Source organism: Phycodurus eques, chromosome 14 (assembly GCF_024500275.1).
Source record: "Phycodurus eques isolate BA_2022a chromosome 14, UOR_Pequ_1.1, whole genome shotgun sequence".
In the NCBI taxonomy this organism is placed as follows: domain Eukaryota; kingdom Metazoa; phylum Chordata; class Actinopteri; order Syngnathiformes; family Syngnathidae; genus Phycodurus; species Phycodurus eques.
Genome location: NC_084538.1, coordinates 8687357 through 8707091, shown reverse-complemented (window position 1 = coordinate 8707091; position 19735 = coordinate 8687357). Strand labels below are relative to the sequence as shown.

The 19735-nt window shown below is 41.1% G+C and overlaps 1 protein-coding gene across 1 annotated transcript in view; it reads right to left on the bottom strand.

The window, feature by feature from the left end:
• Positions 1-9963, bottom strand: part of LOC133413186 (protein delta homolog 1) — a 31297-nt gene extending 21334 nt beyond the window's left edge. Inside the window, exon 1 of the mRNA XM_061697226.1 lies at positions 9801-9963. Coding sequence (XP_061553210.1) covers positions 9801-9894 — 94 coding nt within the window. The 5' untranslated portion in view covers positions 9895-9963. The remainder of the gene's footprint in view (positions 1-9800) is intronic.
• Between the last annotated feature and the right edge of the window lie 9772 nt (positions 9964-19735).

Sequence of the window (19735 nt, the reverse complement as noted above, 5' to 3'; positions counted from 1 at the left end):
TGTGGTTGGAGTTTGCAGTGGCATACAACTCCACTGCATCATACTAAGCGGTGATAATATTTATAGTTTTTATAGTTTTTGCTTGGAAGATATTTTGATACGAATAACAGGAAATGTTACCAATATTATGATAATAATGTGATTAAAATCATAATATTAGTCAAGAAATTAAATTTAGAAATGATTGAAAATTTTAAGTTAAGTTCAAAAAGTCTTCAGTTTATTTTTAAATGTTTGCTTATTTTATATTGGGTTCATCTGAAAAATATTTGTTTAGATAACTAAAAGAAATCAATAATACTGCTAATAATACCAATAGTAGAACTACTACTAATAATAATAACAATAATAATGACTATTATTATTTGTGGTGGTAGTAGTAGTCGTTAGAGTACTAGTGGTAGTGTATTATACTGTATTTGATTGTTTATTTTGATATAGATTTTATTTTTGTTATTTTATTGTTATATTTTTTTCATGTTTTAAAAATAGTGTATTAATAAATTACAGCAGTATATTAATAAATTACAGATCTAAATTACAGATGATACAAATGTCAGTTTAAAAAACGATTACACTTCATTAATTAATCAATTCACTAATTATGCTAGTTTGTCTGCTGTGAAATAATAAAATTACAATTGCTTAATTGATCAACTATTTAAATTTTTTGTCACTTTAAAAAAGGAATGCCTTATAAATGAATTAAATGCAGTATTTTTGGTCAGGCTTTTTTTTTTAAATAATGAAAATGTATGACTTGTAACGTGACAGACTGACATTTTGGTTAAAAAGAAAAAAGAAAAGAAAATCTTTCATAGATTTATTCATTCTTTTTTTAAACACCAGAGATCACAGTGCCCAAACATGATGAATAAAGCACAAAATAAAATCCCCACTTCTGTATGATTGCAATATATAAACAGTATATTCTTGTCACACCTGCAGGCAAAGATTAGATGTCTAATGTCATGTCACTTGTTTTTCACCTACATCTCTTTCCATACAAGTTAACTCCCTTCAGATTCTCTCTCAATTGAGTTGGAGTGTCAAAGTCGTGCCCGTTATTATAGATAGTTCACCTGTCTGCTGATAAAGGAATACATTCACAGTCCCCCACATCGTGTTGCTCTCAGCGAGGGGTCGAAACGTTCTAAATAAATAATAAGACCACACGCTGAACGCATATGTAGGGTTTTAGTAAATGAACAACACAAAGGTTAATGAAGACATTCATTCATTAAGGATTTACTTGATGTGAGCTGCAAACAATCGCGGCATGGAAGCGGGAAGCAAGCGAGGATCCCCCACTGGCCTCAAATGAGATCGTCCATCTTGTAATTCCACATGACAGAACTGTCAGACAATTCCAGAGAGAGAGACAGAGTGAGACGCCACTGTAGAGCATGGTTAAGATCTTTCCACATATTCTTTCTCCAGGCTAGAATAAATGATGATTTTAAAACTACAGTATGTGAATAAATATTTGATTATATTTAAAACGTGATTATTCCCCCCCTCCATATCGATGATAAACTGTCAATCCACATTGAAAGGCATTTGCAGGCTGTCGAGGTAGTGCCAAAGCAACCGGTGCTGATAAAAACCTTAACCATGAGGCCATTTTAGCCAATTAGAAGTAAGAAGAAAGTCCTGTCTGGAAAAGGCAAAAAAAACAGCAGTGGTGAATTTAGGGAAAGTGGAAAAGAAAATGTGGACCGGGCAACTTGACAGTCAAAGCAGATAGTAGATCTACTGTATGTACAGTATTTGCCAGCATTGCTGTCTTTACCCTCGTAGGTAGGTAGGTAGGTAGGTAGGTAGGTAGGTAGGTAGATAGATAGATAGAGGAAAAAATAGGCCCCTAGAACACTACCCTGAGGAACCTCACCATTCACAATCATTAGTATGTGTAGTTAATTAAATTTAAACCCTGTTAACTCAGATATGGTAGATAAATAGTTAGAGATAGTTGCCGCTTAAAAGAAGCTAATGTTGTTAGGTAATGGTTATCTGTGTAGCCAACAAAACTGCTTCACACTCAAGCTACAACAGGGACAGTTACAGAATTAGAAAATGTGTTTGAGGTTTATTCTTCTATTTATGGACCAGTGTCAATGTAATTGCTCTGGCGAGATGACCTGTTTTCTTCTTGTGAGTGTTTTTTGGTCACAGTATATGTCGGAAAAACAACACTTCAACTCCCCCGTGATTTACACACGACTAAGTGCAGTGTTCGGGCAGCCTCTCTGTAGTTTGTTTGCCCTCACCACCACCTTTTTCTAATAGAACGTCTGTTCACACTCACTGTCCCAGAATGACACCACAGTCCCCCCCCCCCCACGTTCCTACTTCCTTTTTGGCGCAACGAAAACAAGTTGATGTTTATCATTGGCGACGTCATCAAGGCCAGAATGGACAAAAACCTCATCTGACCAGTGTGAACGGTTGTTTGTTTATGTGCCTTGCGATTGGCTGGCGACCAGTTCAGGGTGTACCCCGCCTCTCGCCAGAGTCAGCTGGGATAGGCTTTATTTATTTATTTATTTATTATTTTAAGTTACCAGTTTTAATGTTTTTTTACAATATCCTTACTTACTGTAATGCCCTCACATGTGGATAAGGAGAGCCAGAGTCACTGAAACCATAATAAGCACGTTCTAGCAGTAGCTGTTGTCGACCACATCTCACACCCACAATAATCTGTTGGTTTACTGTAGTCTCAAAATATTGACTTTTTAGAAATTATGACATTCATAGCATTATAACCCTATCCACACAGCATTATGATTCCTTTCTAGTAAAATTGCAACCTGATCCTCATAACAGTATATTTAAATCTTTAAAAAAAAATCTGGAACTTTTTTTCATTCAACTCCAGCTTCGTCTTTGTCGACATTTCCATCCATCCATTTTTTATAACAAGCTCGTTTGTAGTCGGTGATTTCTATGATTTCATGCTATTACTATAAATGCCATCTCTCAGCAGTCTTTTACAGACACGGTGGCTGCTCTGGACAGACGCCACCTTCGTGTCAGCAGACAATTCTCAAGCTTTAGTCTCACACCACTGACCCCCCGGAAGACCCCCCGAAGGATGACGGCTGGGGGGATTTTGTGGCATGTGTGTCCATCAGTCCAGATCTTTGGAGCAAAAAAACAAAAAAAACTTTTTTTTCCCTCATGAGCGTTTTTTTTTTTTTAACTGCTTCATTGTAGTCAGTAGTTTATAAGATAAGACGTATAAATTTGATGGAGGAGTGTATTGCATATATAGAAGCATCCATTATTTATGGAAGCACCTACAAGGAAACGCTAAATTAGGCTCATGTTTCCTCCCCTCGAGCTGTCCAAATGTGACATATGATTTTTATAAAAGGCCCGCCGCAATAATTATACAAACCTTACCTGCTCCATTTGCTTTGGAGCACTTTTGCACTTCTTTAACAACAGCAGATTAGATTCACTTAATATGAATATTTTATTTTTTTTGTAGGTGAACAGAACAATATGTGCAGCGTAAATAAAAATGGCTTTCAATAAATCACTGAGATGATTTGATTTAATTACACACCCTACTCCAGTGAAATATCTCTCGGAGCCAATTTTAACACAGGAAAGTGTTTTTTGTTTTTTTGTTTGTTTGTTTCCCTCACTGACCACTGGCAAATGATTCAACCAATTATTCTCGGCTAATTTAAAATGTTCATAATTACACCACTGAAGCTTTAATGAGCTTTGATTGTCTGTTGCTGTAAGGTGAGGGCAACCATTCAGAAACCGAGCACGCTTAGTCTAATAGGATTAGGCTCTTAAATTTGTCAATGTAAAGGCAAATCGGACATAAATTAAAAAAAAAAAATCAATAATAAATTAATAAGTGTTGGTGTGTGTGTGGGGGGGGGGGGGGAGGGGATGGTAAACTTACTGCAACAGACACAATATTAGGTACAGTACCTCATTTACAAATATAATTATGCAAAGTTTTCATTGAGCAGTTTTTTTTTAAATAATCATTAATTTTAAATTAACAAGAATTGTTGTGATTTTGTTACAAGGAAAAACGACAAAACAATTGCAAGAATAAAATTGTAATTTAAAAAATACTGTCTAAAATTGTGATTTCATGAGAATAAATTGTGAGCATGAAATAATATTTTACAAAAATAATAATAAGAATAAAGATGAACATGTATGGCCATAAAACTATAATTTTATGAAAATAAAGTTTAAAAATACTGAAATAAAGTAATAATTAGATCAGAAAAAAGTATATAAGAATAAAATGTTAACTTTCCAAGAAATGAAGTTGAAATCTCATGAGACCAATGTAAAACATTTGCAAGAATAAATTCTTAATAAGAGGAAAGTAAAGTCAAGGAAAACGTTAAAATAATATTTTTAAGCATGATTTATGTGAGAAAAAAGTAACATTATTTTTTTAAATAAAGCCAAAATAATCATAATATTTCAAGAAAAAGTTGACTATATTTAGCAGTAAAGTCATACTTTTACAAGCAAAGAGTTGTGGTTTTAAGATAATTAAGCTATAATACTAAGAGAAAAACTAAAGTAAAAGTATTGCAAAGAAGGCAGTTATACAAAAAAAAGTGTCACTTTACAAAAGTAAATATTATGAGAATAATCTTTTATGCTGATGTAGGAATTGCGTTCTTCAAATTACAACTTTATTCTTACTTCTCTCAAATACACACATTTTTTCTTCTCATACCATTACATTTTTATCCTCATAATTGTATCCATTTTTCGTCATTTATTTTGAGATCTTGTATCCAAATACAGCTCTAGAATATTTGCATCCGACTCTTGTACTGGATTTATTAGTTGTGTTGGGAGTAGAGCCAGTATCCATTTGAAAAAGTCTTCCTGTCTAGTTCACAAAGCTAATATGCAGTCGGACTCTTTCTGCTGCTTATGCTTAGTCAATATCGTTTGCATTTTACCATCCTTATTCCAGGGATGTTCTCATAATCGTCGCGATTACACGATTTGAACTTCCATGCAAATAGACTGGCTATGTCTTCTTGTCCTGAATGAATATAATTGGTCCCTCAGCGCTCGCCCCTCGATATGCCGTCGCCATGGCAACAGAGGCTCAAACCTCCGATTTGACTTGAGCAAACACGCATTAATTAAATAAGAGCCTGTCTGCCCTCTTCATCAAACCGGTGAGTCCAAGACAAAAATCATTTTCTGCTGCTTTCTTTTATGGTCTATAAAAACAAACAGGCGGCGTTTAACCACGTGGAGAAAAAAAACAAAAACACAACGTGGATGTGTTACATGTGGTCACCAATGCTTAGACTAAGTCTTTGGAAAACTGCGAAGCCAAAGGGCAAAAAGAAAATGAAATAAATTGTGGTTTCCATTGCAAACACTGCAACGAGAACAAACCCGCTTACAAAGCTCCTGAAACGTAGAAGTTTTAATTCGAAAATAAGAATACGAATCATGCCTGAGCAATTCCAGAGGATGATGATGTTTTTTTATGTGTCACATTTGATTTCACACACCATCCACCCATCCATTTTCTACAGCAGTGGTTCTCAAAGTGTGGTACGAGTACCACCAGTGGTACACAGACTCTTTCTCGTGGTGCGCGAAATAACCACTGATCATTATGGGGAATGTGAGGGTACTCACCAACGGACGAACGAGCAGCTGTTAGTAGCAGTTGTTTGTTTACATTTTACCATTAGCTGCAGCAAACGTGAGCGACGTCATGCCCGTTGTGATCAAATTACGATTTCAGCAACCCGGCGCACTCATACTGGTCTGTGGAGACTTCAATCATGCTCCTCTCTCTCATCTACAAACAAATTCACACAACGAGAGAGAATGAAACTGTGAAGCTCCTGTATGCCAATGAGAAGGGAGCACACGGCTCCTCTTCTGGAGCTCCCTCCTTTGGGGAATCTGACCACAACTTCAAACACCTTGACACCACCAACAGGCCGCTGGTGGAACAGCAGGCGGCCAACAGAAAGACTGTCAGTTTGGTCTGAATATACAGTGGAGGCGCTGCAAGAGTGTTTCGATGTCACTGATTGGTTTAATGTTTTTAACATTTTATTATTATTCAAAATTAATATTGTCTTTATTGTTGTTGTTGTTTTGTGCATAGTATGTTTAATGTTCGGGTTTTTTTATGTACAGCGCTTTGTTTTTCAAAGTGCTCTATAAATAAATTTTAGTTTATATGAAAATATTGCTTTGGCACGTAACAAAAATGGGACGACTCCTGTGTGAAAGTGAAAGGTGGAATGCCGTCACAGGTTTAACACCTGACACTCACTTTGCCCTGTAGTGTTGAAAGCAACTGTTACTTTCATCTACCGCATCAGACGCTGACATCATCTCATGATCCGATTGTGGAACGCTCCACGGTTGCAGCAATACTCTACCATTGCTTGTTTCTGCGGGGGGGGGGGGGGCATAGCACAGTAATTATCAAGGAGGAGACCTGTGAAGGTTCCAGCCATCCATCTTCTATAGTCCTTATCCTCAGTTGGGTTGCGTGTGAGCTGCAGCCTATCTCAGCTGACCTTGGACGACAGGTGAAGTACACCTGGACTGGTCGCCAGTCAATTACTGGGCACGTATAGACAAACCAGCATTGACACTCGTGACTAATATAGAGTTTTCGATTAACCTTTATTACATTGCTCCAAGAAAAAGAAAAAAAAGCTGATACATTTTGCTACAGCCTCAACGTTAATTTTAGTTGGTTTCGCAAAAGAACAAATATTTAGTGGTAAACTTCCATTTGTAAATTGTCAGAACTTGGGTGTGATTACAAGAAGGCTGATCCTTTATTGTGCAGATGAAGTCCTTCTGTTTTTTGAAAGTTGTCTCCGAAATGAGCGTCGGCGGATGCGGCTTGTGCGGACTACGAAAACATCCTTAATCTCAGCACTCCCGCGAGCGTTCAGGCCTGAACGCGGTGGCGACGGTGCGGAAAGCAACAATCTGTGTGCTTTTGATTCTGCTCACAGTGTCATCTTCATCACTATCTCTGACACTCGTTCCCTCTTGTGTGATCTCCTAATTGATATTCATGAATCCTGCTCAGACCTCTAAATCAAGCATCGCCAGCAGCGCAAAACAAGGGCTAAACACTGGCGGCAGACATTTTTTTCTTCTTCTAATTATCCGCTTCGTTGTCCTCTGTTCGTATACTTGTATCACTGATGGGCAAAACACAAACCCAAATCAATATCTTCTTATCAAAAGACTACATTTAGTCCTAAAAACAGATGTTGAGTGTATTGTGTTGTATGAAAAATGTCGGCAATCGGCCCAAATTGAAGCATTTTTCCTTTCTTCCAATTAAAGTGATTGATTATTCCATTTTCTTGCTGCACATGTGTAGACTTCATTCAGGACGAGGGTAATAAAACAAAGTTACAAACTTGTCGCTGCGTTGTGAAGAAAATGAAGCAGCGTTATCCCAGTGGAGTGGAGAAGAGGAGAAGCCGAGTCATCGAATGTGTGCAACCGACAGCGGCAAGAGCCAGGCGCTCTTGCCCGTTGCAGTCGCACTGCTGTCAGTGTCAGCTGAAATGGACGCAGTGAAGATAACGGTGTAAAGTGACACGAGTGATGGGTTTTATCACGAAGATGTGAGTATAACACTTGTCATCACAGTAAACTATATTAAATGTTGGTTAATGCTCTCATCAGTTACAACAGAAGTGTTGAGATGATTCACTTGTTAGATAATAATCCTCAAGAAGGATTTTAAGGAGAAAACAGGTCCGTGGATGATGCAGTCAACATGGCACTGCACTTCATCCTAGAACACCTCGACAATGCAGGGACCTACTCGAGGATCCTGTTCGTGGACTTTAGCTCAGCGTTCAACACCATCATCCCTGAACTCCTTTCCTCCGAGCTTCTCCAATTCAGCGTCTCGCCTGCCATCTGCCAGTGGATTTACAGCTTCCTGACGGGCAGCGCACAGCAGGTGAGGCTGGGGGAGGCCACCTCATCCACACGCAGCATCAGCACAGGGGCACCCCAAGGTTGTGTTCTCTCTACGCTGCTCTTCTCTCTCTACACGAACGACTGCACCTCGACGCACCCGGCTATCAAACTCCTGAAGTTTGCAGGTGACACCACTGTCATCGGCCTCATCAAGGACGGTCACGAGTCTGCATATCGACAGGAAGTGGCGCGGCTTGAGCTGTGGTGCGGCCGACACAACCTGGAGCTGAACACGCTCAAGACTGTAGAGATGATTGTGGACTTCAGGAGGCTTCCTCCGCCACAGCTGCCCCTCACGCTGTCCAGCTGCCTTGTGTCAACCGTCGAGAACTTCAGGTTCCTGGGAATTACAGTCTCTCAGGACCTAAAGTGGGCGATCAACATCCGTCCTGAAAAAGGCCCAGCAGAGGATGTACTTCCTGCGGCTTCTGAGGAAACTCACCCTGCCACGGGAGCTGCTGAGGCAGTTCTACAAAGCAGTCATCGAATCAGTCCTGTGTTCTTCCATCACAGTCTGGTTTGGTGCTGCTACAAACTCCGACTGCAACGGATAATCAAAACTGCTGAAAAGACTGTCGGTGCCCCCCTACCCACCCTTGAGGACTTGCACGCTGCCAGAACTAAGACAAGAGCGTGCAAAATCCTCTCGGACCCTCCACATCCCGGTCACCGGCTCTTCTGGCTCCTTCCCTCAGGTAGGCGCTACTGATCAATACAAACTAGAAGTAGCAGACATTCCAACAGCTTCTTCCCTCTTACAACTTCTTAAACAGCTAACCTACAATTCCATTGCAATATGCTGCCAATTCTTTTGTCTTGAGTTTGTTGTCACATTTCTGTCGGGCCAATTATATATTACTTGTGCTCTCACTGTAGTAGTCTCGCCATGCTCAAAACACACCGGTTCGAAGTGATCGGCACAGAGTTTGGAATGCTTGCTAGTCACCCATAGCTGAGCACGTTTCTTCCCTTGTCGAGTGACTTCCACTATCCACTGGTCACGTATTCCTTCTTCACTTGGAAAGCCAAAAAAAAAAAAAAAAAAAAAAAAAAAAAAAAAAAAAAAAAACTCTTGCTGCTGCCTGATCCATTTGTACAACCAAATGCCACACAATAAACCGTGACATCGTTAAACCATACGACAAATATACGAGGACGAGAACGACAGCATGGAACAATAACACACAACGCCGAATAAACAGGATGTTCGGCTCGTGCGACGTCACAGCGGCGGAAAGAGGCGAAGACCGGAAGGCGCGGGATGCAAAAAGCAGAAGGCGCATTCTGCATCAAATTTATCGATTTAACTGCTGTATATCTGACATGTAATCACTTTGAAATGGCAGATGTGGTTTGTAAAGGGGTTCTAGATTTGTCAAGAAAAACTTATAAAATCTTTGTTCTCTGACCTTTAAGTCTTTGCAGCACGTGCATAATGATATATGTTGTTATACCAGAACTTACCTGTGAGAGGCAGCATGGTGCCACATGGCATTCATACTGACAGAAAATAAAAAGTAGTAAAATGATGATGAAACTGTTAGCTTAGCTGGTAACTACATTGCCAGTTCAAATTCTTGTCATTTTTATTGTGGTGAATCACTTGTGAGAGATGTTATACAAACACTAAACATAGGCTGTTGTTCCTCTATTTGTGTCCGGTAAGAGTCGCTTCCTCATTGGCTATATAATTCCCTTTCATGTCACAATTAGTCTGTGGCTCGGCCTAACTCATTGTGGACCATACACATGAGGATTTGCCATTGTAAATATTGAACAGGTTTAACACTTACGATTGTCCCACGCTTTACCAGACAAGCTAACGGTCCTAGCTTCTTCTCTGGGTGCATCTCCCTGAAATGCAACGTTCCTCGCTCCTCCATACATTAAATTTGATACGGAAGTTGTTGTCACGCCGCCATATTAAACGGCCATCGAGGAGCGACCATCGAGGAACCTCCATATTTAGGAGTCACTACGAAAATGCGCCGTTCGGGCTGGCGGGGCTGTGGGGGTGATTGACCAATCACGATCGTCTTGGCTTTTGCAACGTTTTAAAGTGTAACAGAGTTGATTATATTTGATTTTAATGTCATCCCACTCAAAATAGAAAGCATTAAGTGGACATTTGTAGTGGTAGTAATAATTCAGCCATGCATACGGTTCATTTGTGGCACGTGCCAATGACGTGACGTCATATTTAGTAGACGTCGCCATGAAATGATGCCATCGATGAACGCTAGTCTTGTTTCCCCAAACATTACTACCTTTTCCTGCGTCACTCCTCTGTCAATATCCTCGCTCCGCGATTGAATTTCTGGTGTGATGAGCTAGCATGTAAACAGAGGAGCTAGGAACTAGCACGATTCAAATATAGAAATGCGATGTACCCTATACGTCCTCTTTCTTCTTCTTTACATTTTCCACCAATCTGGATGCTCCGTGGCACCATGCTACCTCTCACAGGTCATCCTTGGTACTACAACAGACTTGTTTTGGGGGAGGAGAGCTGCGATTGTGCGATTATCGATGCGTGTGGCTAGAACAGTCATGTGTATTTTTTTTGTTCTAGTCGTGTGAGAGGTCTATCGTGATTAAAAACAATCGGTTGTTGCAAAATCACCATATGTGTACCCCCGCTTTAATAAGACAGCGCAGACCTTTGCTAATGAAGATGAGAAACAAGGAGTCTGTTTTGTAGCAGTCATCCGCCTACATTTTTTTTTTTTTTTTTTACTAACACTTGTGTGCAAGTGTGGAAATGATGCTTATTTTTAGTCTCTGCTGTGACAACACACGCACATGCACACACACTCACACATACATATTTATGGAGATGTGACCAACTCTGTGGCAAAAGGTATGAGGCCATTGTTTTGTTTTGTTCTTTGCTGTTTTAGCATGTCCTCCTGCAGGATGATCAAGCCTTGTTAATGGCACCAATCAGCCTCCAATCAGATCCAAAGGCTGGGGCGCACAGACGACTGGGATCGAAGGGCTGCAGCAGCCCCCGACCGCCTTTTTAGCCGCTGGGTCACTGTGGTGAGGTCTTCGGGGTTAGGGCTAGGGTCAGATTGAAGTTTTAGCTCTGCAGTGTGAGGCAAACCGATTCAGTCACCTGGAGGCCGAGAGGAGCCTGGGAGGAACAGGTCTACTTGGCTACCCGTTCCAACCCGCACTGACAGGGTCGCCCCAGAACCAGAGCCAGTAGTGTACTGCACTGTACTTACCTGAAAGTGAGGTTTTGCTTTTTGTCAACTGCAAACTGGCCGCACGATGGCGCCGTTGCACATGCAAACAACAAAGAAAGAAAATGGTAGCGTTTGTAGAAGCTTGCGCGTGTGTGTGTGTGTGTGTGTGTGTGTTGTGCAAGTCAATTCCTATTAATTTTAAGCCAGACATGTCAGTCTAAATATATATATATATTTTCTTTTCCTATTTTGTTTTTTGTTTTTTTGCTCAGTGATAAAAATGCAGCACCAAATTTTGATCGTGAAAATGAAAAATACTTTAAGTCTCACCTGTCAGATGGGCATATCTTGCGAGCTGTTGTTATGATTATTGTTGTTGTCATTATTGGGTGAGAAAGCTATTATGCATGTTTGCTGTGACATTCAGGCAGGCGGGCAACAAATGGCTCCGACTCACGGCCACTGTTTCCATGACAGCATCAATGTTGACACAGTGGAGAGAGCAGTGGTGGGCCTGCCATTGTTGCTCATTCATAAAACGGAAGGATACGCTCGCATTTCCTATGTAAATTGAATCGAATTGGCCTTTTCCAGGGCAGTAACTGAGGGGAAAGGCAAATTACAAAATAGTTATTACCTTAAGATTCAGTGATTCTTCTTTATATATATATATATATTCGCATTCCCTAATTTGCCACTTCACAATATTTATTTATTTTGGTTATTCAGTGGAAAACTCAATAAAAAGTGTTACTTTGGCGCCATCTTGCGGAATCTTGGTAGCAAGGAAGTATGTTTTTCTTGTGGCATCTCCAGGTGCAGTTAAGGCAGCTGCAGTACATGATCAACTTTTGGGGAGGGGGGCGTCAAGTATTCACGCTCGACCCGTTTATTGTAATACAGAGCAGTTATTCTATTGTGAAAGTAATGATGATTAATAAACGTGTCCCATATTCCATATAGTGTAGTTCCTGTTTTTCTGTGACTTGCTGTTCCTGCACTGTGACATTTTTTTTTTCAATGGCCTAATGAGCAGTGACGTTTGATTCCTGTGAATTCTACCTAGCAACAAAGGTTTTTTTTAAATCACTTTTTTTTAATATAAGGGGGGAGAAAAACAATATTTGGTAACTCGAGTCTAAATTGAGGACACGCAGATGACTTTAAGGAAGTACAGTGAACCCCCCAGTATTTGTGGTTCGGCATTTGCAAATTTGCTTATTCGCAGATTTTTGAGAGAACGTATCCACACACATCAGAATCAGAATCATCTTTATTTTGCCAAGTATGTCCAAAAAAAAAAAATACACACACACACACACAAGGATTTTACAGTTAATTCATTAATTTTTCACACGGGGTCGGGTAGCTTTGAATGTTTGTTTTTCCCTAATAAATAAAATGGTCATAAAAAACAGCATTTTATGTTGACCTGGGTTATCTTTGTCTGATATTTACATTCGTTTGATGTTCTTGAACATTAAAGTGGGGAAACTATGCAAAAATATACGAATTTGAGGTGGGGGGGCAATACTTTTTCACACCATTGTAGTACCTGATGTAGTTGTTATTGGTGTTGCCGTTTTAGTAGTTGTTTTTGTTGGAGCTGTTTTTGGTGTTGCTCTTGTAATTGTAGTTGTCATGTAAGATTTGGATTGATTTTCTCACTGAGGAACGTATTTTGATGCTTGACCACGTTGGCTGACAAAAAGCTGTAAAATGGACAGCAAACATAACAGCAAACTGTGTACGCTACATGCGAGATGCCAAAGCAGATCTCTCTGAAGAGTTCATCAGTGTGCTGCTGGCGGGGATGAAATGAAGGATCTGATCTTTCCGTTGCGGCTGCGTTGGCTTTGGGGAATCGGGATGTACTCACAGGATCTGATGAGTCGGCAGAGATCTTATTAGCGACGTCAGTGTGTATTATTTCAAGAGCTAGAGGATGTTTGTGTTGCTGAATCTGATTAAACTATTGTTATGTCTTGTTTAATCTGCCTTGACTGTTTGACAATTGGAGTGTAAAAACGTATGCGTGTCGATGCACTGTGAAAGATAAAAAAATACAAGGATTAAATCTTTTTTTGATGACACCTCATGCTTCCAAAATTAGCTTTTACTTGCTACTGTAATTGATCCCCAATAGGTTTATTGTTTATATAAAAAAAAAAGGTTTGTGGTACAGTGCTGTTCAATCAGCACAAACTACAACCACAAAAATGATTACCTCTCATACCCTGTTAATCAAACTGAAAATTACTATTTTTGACAGGCAAAATTCTTCATCTTGTACGGTACGGCGAGAGCGAGGTACTCCCTAAACTGATCACCGGCCAATCGCAGAGAGCGCCAAAGCACTGTCTAATGAGAATGTAGTACATTGGTGTCAAGGAAGTATGTTGATGTGGAACATGTCGACTGAGAAACCATCCTGGTTTGAAGTTATGAGAGAGTCTTCGCCGCATGTGCATGGACTCGCACGCTTGGGGTGCATCAAATGATTTGCAAGCCATTTATTTTTTAGGGTAATGTAAAATGAGGTTGAAATAATATTAACCTTTTTGGGGCTCATGGTTTATAATATACTGTATTTATGGTTAAAACTGTTCATGTCGGCAAGACTGTTAGGGGGCGTAAATTGCTTGTTGCTTTTTCACTATTCGCAGCAAGTCTTGATCTCCTTGCCTCGCTATTTGCTATTTGTGGTCACTGGCACGTACCAGACAAAGCAACAAAGGAGTACACCTACTTTGTTTCACCCCGTCGATTCATAGCTTGGCTTGGTGCTCCCAAACCAAAAGTCACACGGTAGCGTCGCTCAATATCACTGACCTGAATTTCCAGCTGTTTTCCAGTGCTAACCATATCAATACACATTTCATTACGGATGACGGCCACAGACGTAGCCCGTGTGATGGTAGAGCTGTTGATCTAGAGCGCAAAGGAGAAAAACGATTGACGGCAGGTTCGCTGACACGAAATTGACAGCCAGACTCAAACCCTTTCGGGTTCTCATTGGGTAATCCGGTGGACAAGTGAAAGTGTGTCGCACTGCAAAAGGCCTGCACTGGACAATTAGGACAGGGGGTTGAGAGAGAACAGAAAGCTGTCTGAACGTCACGCTAGCAAGCCTGACATGGTTCACTTGTGTGTGTCCATATCAGACGATGGTCTCAGACTCGAGTCTATAAAAAAGGAATCAACCAAGCCGGCAAGAAGGGAAAAAAAGAGTAACATGGCTACTTTGGACCGACAACCAAGATTCCGAACGACGTCGGCTCGACAGGATCGTGGCTCTTGTTCTTCCACCGCATCTTGCCCTGTTTTCTCTGGACCGTATAGCGACCAGGAAGAAGACCCTCCACTGCGTCGCCAGTCATCTCCGCTAATTAAAGGTTCCCTCTCAAATCTCCACAACGCTACCAAACCAAGCCACAAAAGAACCTTTTCCGGCACCCAGGGTCCTGCCACCTCCCTTCAAGGATCATTACCAAGCCTGCGAGGATCTCTTCCAAACTTCAACTTCTCCTTGCCAAGACTGAAGGGATCCATCTCGCAGTTGCGGAGGCAATCCCTGAGCAGCCTGGACGACTCCTGCCCAGGCCCAAGCGAGCGGAGTACCAGCCCCGGTCTACTAAGCGGCATTGGGAGCTCGAGTGACGAAGACGGCAGTTGGGACACTAACAGCTGGAGCTCAGGAGCCACCTGCCTGCTTCGGACAGCTTCAAAGCACGGTAGCGCAGAGAAATCAGGCGGAATATCGCGCAACACCGAGCAGATGTCCACTAGTGCACTAGTGGAGCCTGAAATCATTTACCAAAATCTAATCTTTACACGTCCTACCCCTGCAACGGAAATTAAAGGTGATTTGGAGAAGACCGACACTGTACAGAAGAAAGACACAGGGAGCCAAAGCGCTTCCTTATCTTGTCCAAACAAGGAGGCCTTGGCAGACTCAACTCCTCATGAAGAAAAGAAGAAAGAGGACAGGCGCAAGTTCTCGCAGTTCCTCAACGAGGTGACCGGCAGGGTATTGAAATCGAACAGCGCTCCTTCAAAACAACAGTCCACCTTGCGACAGCGCAACCCATCCCCTCCTCCGGCGCCATCGACCGCATCGCAACCCCCGCTGGCATTGCTTCATTCAGCCCCAACGAACCTTCCACCGCCACCATCGCCTACGAGCGTGTGGTACAGCCCAACTAGCTCAAACCTCCACACCATCAATGAATGCGACTCAAACGACGTCACAAGCTCCATCCAGCAGTGGAGCAAGTCATTACCCAGCTGTAAGGTCTTAGAACCAGCGGATATGTTAAGGAAAATAAAAGGGGACAGTCCCTCATACAGAGAGCACAGCATGCAGCTGTGTACAAAGATACAGTCGCAGGCCTCCACTGGGAGGCTTTATCTGGAGACGGACATTGACAGAGTGAGGCAACTTGATGAACTCGTGGTTAATGGTACCCTGATGAAAGAGAGCAATGAGAAGCACCCGGAAAAGGCTTTGGAGAGAGGCACAGAGCGGGAGGACAGAACTCCTTGGGAGAGAAACGGCGTCTCGGTGGCGGAGAAAATCAAACAAACGGATCCTGGCAGGGAACATTTGTGGGAAAAAGAAGGAGTGACAGAAAGAGGGAAGGAAAAGGAGAAGAAAGTCATGCGTAATAGTTACGAGCCTAAATTGGCCTCAGCTGGAAGGAGTAACCCGTGTCCCGTCTTCAAGTGGCCAGAGGGTTTTCCAAGAATGTCCTACAGGTCCATCTCACTGCCCCGAGCAGTTAATATCACGGTGAGCAGTCCAACCCTTCAACCCTTAACCACTCATCCATCCAAAAAGGGATCGAACCTATTTGCGATAAATCAATTGTTTTCTTCTCATTACCATAAGTGTGAATCAAATAATCTTATAAGGGAGAATTGAAAGTTTGAAGTTTGAAATGATATTAAGGCGTTGCGTCGGTCCCCAACTAGCGGAGGGTTACTGGATTCTTGCAGTCTGGATTCTCTGTAGCACCAGACACACTCGCCATTGTCGGTGGAGATGTGGCTACAACGTGTGTGGTGTGATGTGGTGGTCATCTCGAGCACACCACATAAGCACACATTATTTTTCGAGTCACGTGCGGGTTGCCACATTTTATAAGTCGTTTAAGATGTTGAAATCAGTACGTGTGTACCCCACAATGGCGAAGTCTCAGCAGACTTGTGATCCAATCCTTCGAATTCTGTGTCATAACATGAATGGAGAAAGTGTCCCATTTTGTGCTGTACACAGAGGAGTGTCGAACAGATTTCTTCAGCAGTTTTTTTTTTTCTTTTTTAAATGCTGTGACCAAATCTCGGCCCAGTTGATTGACATTCACATCCCGGGTCGTTTGTGAAAGGGCCACGGTAAAGGTCTTATTTTAATTCCCATTTAAATGCATTAGCGTTTTTTTTGCTCCTCCAAGCTTTCCACCAATGCAGAGAGATGGCAAAGAAGAACAAGTGGCATGCAATATTAAAAATACACTCAACCTTTGCACCAAATTCGCCTCAAGCTTGAAGTTGTATTCAGGGAGAAAAGAATCATAAAATATAGGTTTCACACAAATTTCACGATGGTGCCAAGGCTGACTTGTGTGGCAGTAGAACATTTTTCCCATTTTTTGGCTTCAGAACCAGAAGTAATCCTCAATGCTGTGTCCTCTCACATTCACTTGGTTGCACTAATAACTTTTGATCAACATACAAAAAAAAAAATACAAAGTATATAACTCCAAAAGGACTGCTTTGTAAAAGGTTATAAAAGCAACTCGGACTTTTGCACCGTACAGATGTGCATTCTTCTCGATGTTTTCCATTCACTTTGCTTGAGAATTTGTAGTTTAGTGACCCACAGCACAAATAAATGGAAGCATTTGGCATTTTTGCGCAAAATTAACTTCCTCATTATCCACATGAGCCGTGCATCGTGATTCGTTATTGATGCCTTCCAGGAATGCCTACCCTCTCCTTCAAACACTCTATACATACACACGGACACGCACACGCACGCACACACACACACACACACACACACACACACAAAAGGATACTGGGACGGACAGAGTGGATTAGCGAGTGTAGCCTCATTCAGCCGCTGTATGACTCATCCTGTTGTGTTTGTGACGTCCATACAGCACCTCGTCGCACCTCGCACGCACATACACACGCACACACACACACACACACACACAAGCACAGTATTGTGCATCATCACACTATAGTTTATTGTCACCCTAAATAATCCTATAAATTCTGAGGATAACTCCGAGATTTGACGTCCATAAAACCCAAGAGATCCTCCAGACAGTTTTATGAGGATGATCATAAAATTTGAGGTTTGATGGTGGATGCGTTAGTAAAAGCTCAACATTTTTTTTTTTTTTTTTTTTTTTGGACCTTGGCTGCATGTGGAAGGCTTTGGCACAGTGATAAATTATGGTTCTGCACAAAAAAAGTAAACCTAGTACACGATAAAGTTCAGCAGGTTTATGACCATTCATAAAAAATAAAAAAAATAAAAAAATAATGAATTAAATTTTGCTGAGAATCAGGTTAAAGGTGTAGAAACATGACTTCTTTATATTAATTATATTAAGGTCTTAAACATCATTTGACCTTTTTAAACATCAAACGGAGACCCAGTTTTTCATTTTCAAGCCGTTTTTTTTTTGTGTTGGATGAATATAGGTTTAGAGCGTTCCACCTCTGCCGGAATGTGATTTAAAATCACATGTGAATTACATCATCCACAACTAGTGCATTTACTTTGGAGATGTTTTTTTTTTTTATTATTATTTTGTAATATGTTGAGACCACATTTAGCTACACTCGAGGAGCAAAATATTTGAATCAGCCCTCAGTTTGATGCAGTGTAGTTCTCCACTACTGCAAACTATAACCGCAATAAGAAGCCTTGTTAAATTAGTCCACCCATCTATTTTCTAGATCACCTGTTATTAGGATGGCAGGAAAGCTGAAAATGCAGTTTCTAATTGAGGATTGTAGGTATTAAGTGGTGGGGGGGGAATCCAAAACCATCCGACCCTAACTGCAAAAGCTGAAGCTGATAAACGGTCGAGCCACCCTTGGCTTCAATAACTGAAATCATTTGTTTGCAATAACTGGTGAGGTCTTTTGCATCACTGTGGATTACTGCCCACCCTTCTTTCCAAACATGCTTAACTCAGTCATATTGGAGGGGCTTTGCACATGAATTATGTTTTTAAGGTCATACTAAAGCATCTCGTTTAAGTCCAAACATTGACTTGGCCACTCCAAAACCTTAATACTGCTTTATTTTTTCAGCCATTCAGAGGTGGATTTGCCAGTATGTTTCAGGCTATTTTCTTGCTGCAAAAGCTCTTGAGCTGGAGCGCAAGAACTGATGGTTAGATGTTCATCTGCAGGATTTCCTGGTAGACAGCCAAATTTAAGTCGTCTAGGTCCCGAAGTAGAAAAGCAGCCCCAGACCATCACACTGCCACCACCATGTTTAACTGTAGGCATGATGATTTATTTAAAAAAAAAATTCAAAAGCTGTGCTATTTTTACACTAGATGTAAAGCAACATGCTACACACTTTCCAAAAAGTTCAACTTATGTTCACAGAATATTTTCCCAAAAGTTTTGGGGATCATGAAGATGTGTTTTGAGACAAATGCCAGACACACTCTCCTATGTATGCCATTTTTGCCCAGTGTCTGTCATGTGCTTGAGTCATGAACATGGACCTTAATTGAGGCCAGTTATCTTTGGACGTCATTCTGGGTTCTTTTGTGACCTACTGGATCAGTCGGCGTTGCACTCTTGGACCACTTTTGGGAAGGTTCACAAGTGTTTCCAGTTTTCTCCTTTTGTGGACTATGGCTCTGACTGTGGTTGCGCTGAAACCACGGCCAAAGCTTTGGAAATGGCTTTGTAAACTTTTCCAGACTGACACTGTGGATATGAATCACTTTGTTTCTAATGTGTTCATGGATCGTGGCGTGATACTTTACTTGTTGAGATCGTGTAGCCTACTTCACTTTGTCTGACAGGCATTAAGTAATTTCATGAGTTAACAAATCTGGCAGTAATCAGGCCTGTGTGTGGCCAGCGAAACTGAGCTCAGCTTTCCAAAAACTGTGAATAATTCATCACAGTGAACTCATAATTTAAAAAGGGTGGCAATTTTTTCCCCCCTGCACTGTATTTAGCTACATGCGCTGACATAAATTTTCTCTTGGATTGGATCTTTAGTGTACCTTTCATTGAGTGTATATTCGTACAATGCAAATAGTTTCTCTTCTGGTGAAATCCGATGCACAAGGCATGTTCATGTTGCCGTTGTAATCGTGTTCAAAGACATGATAATGAACATATGCATATGCAAAACTCTCACCTGTGACATCATCTCTAAATAAAATGACAAACAGTGTTTCCCCTGCTGTCCCTGCTCTGTAGTAGATTTTTAAGTGATCGTTTTTTTAATGGATTTTTACAGTATACTGTACAGGCAAGTCTGAATT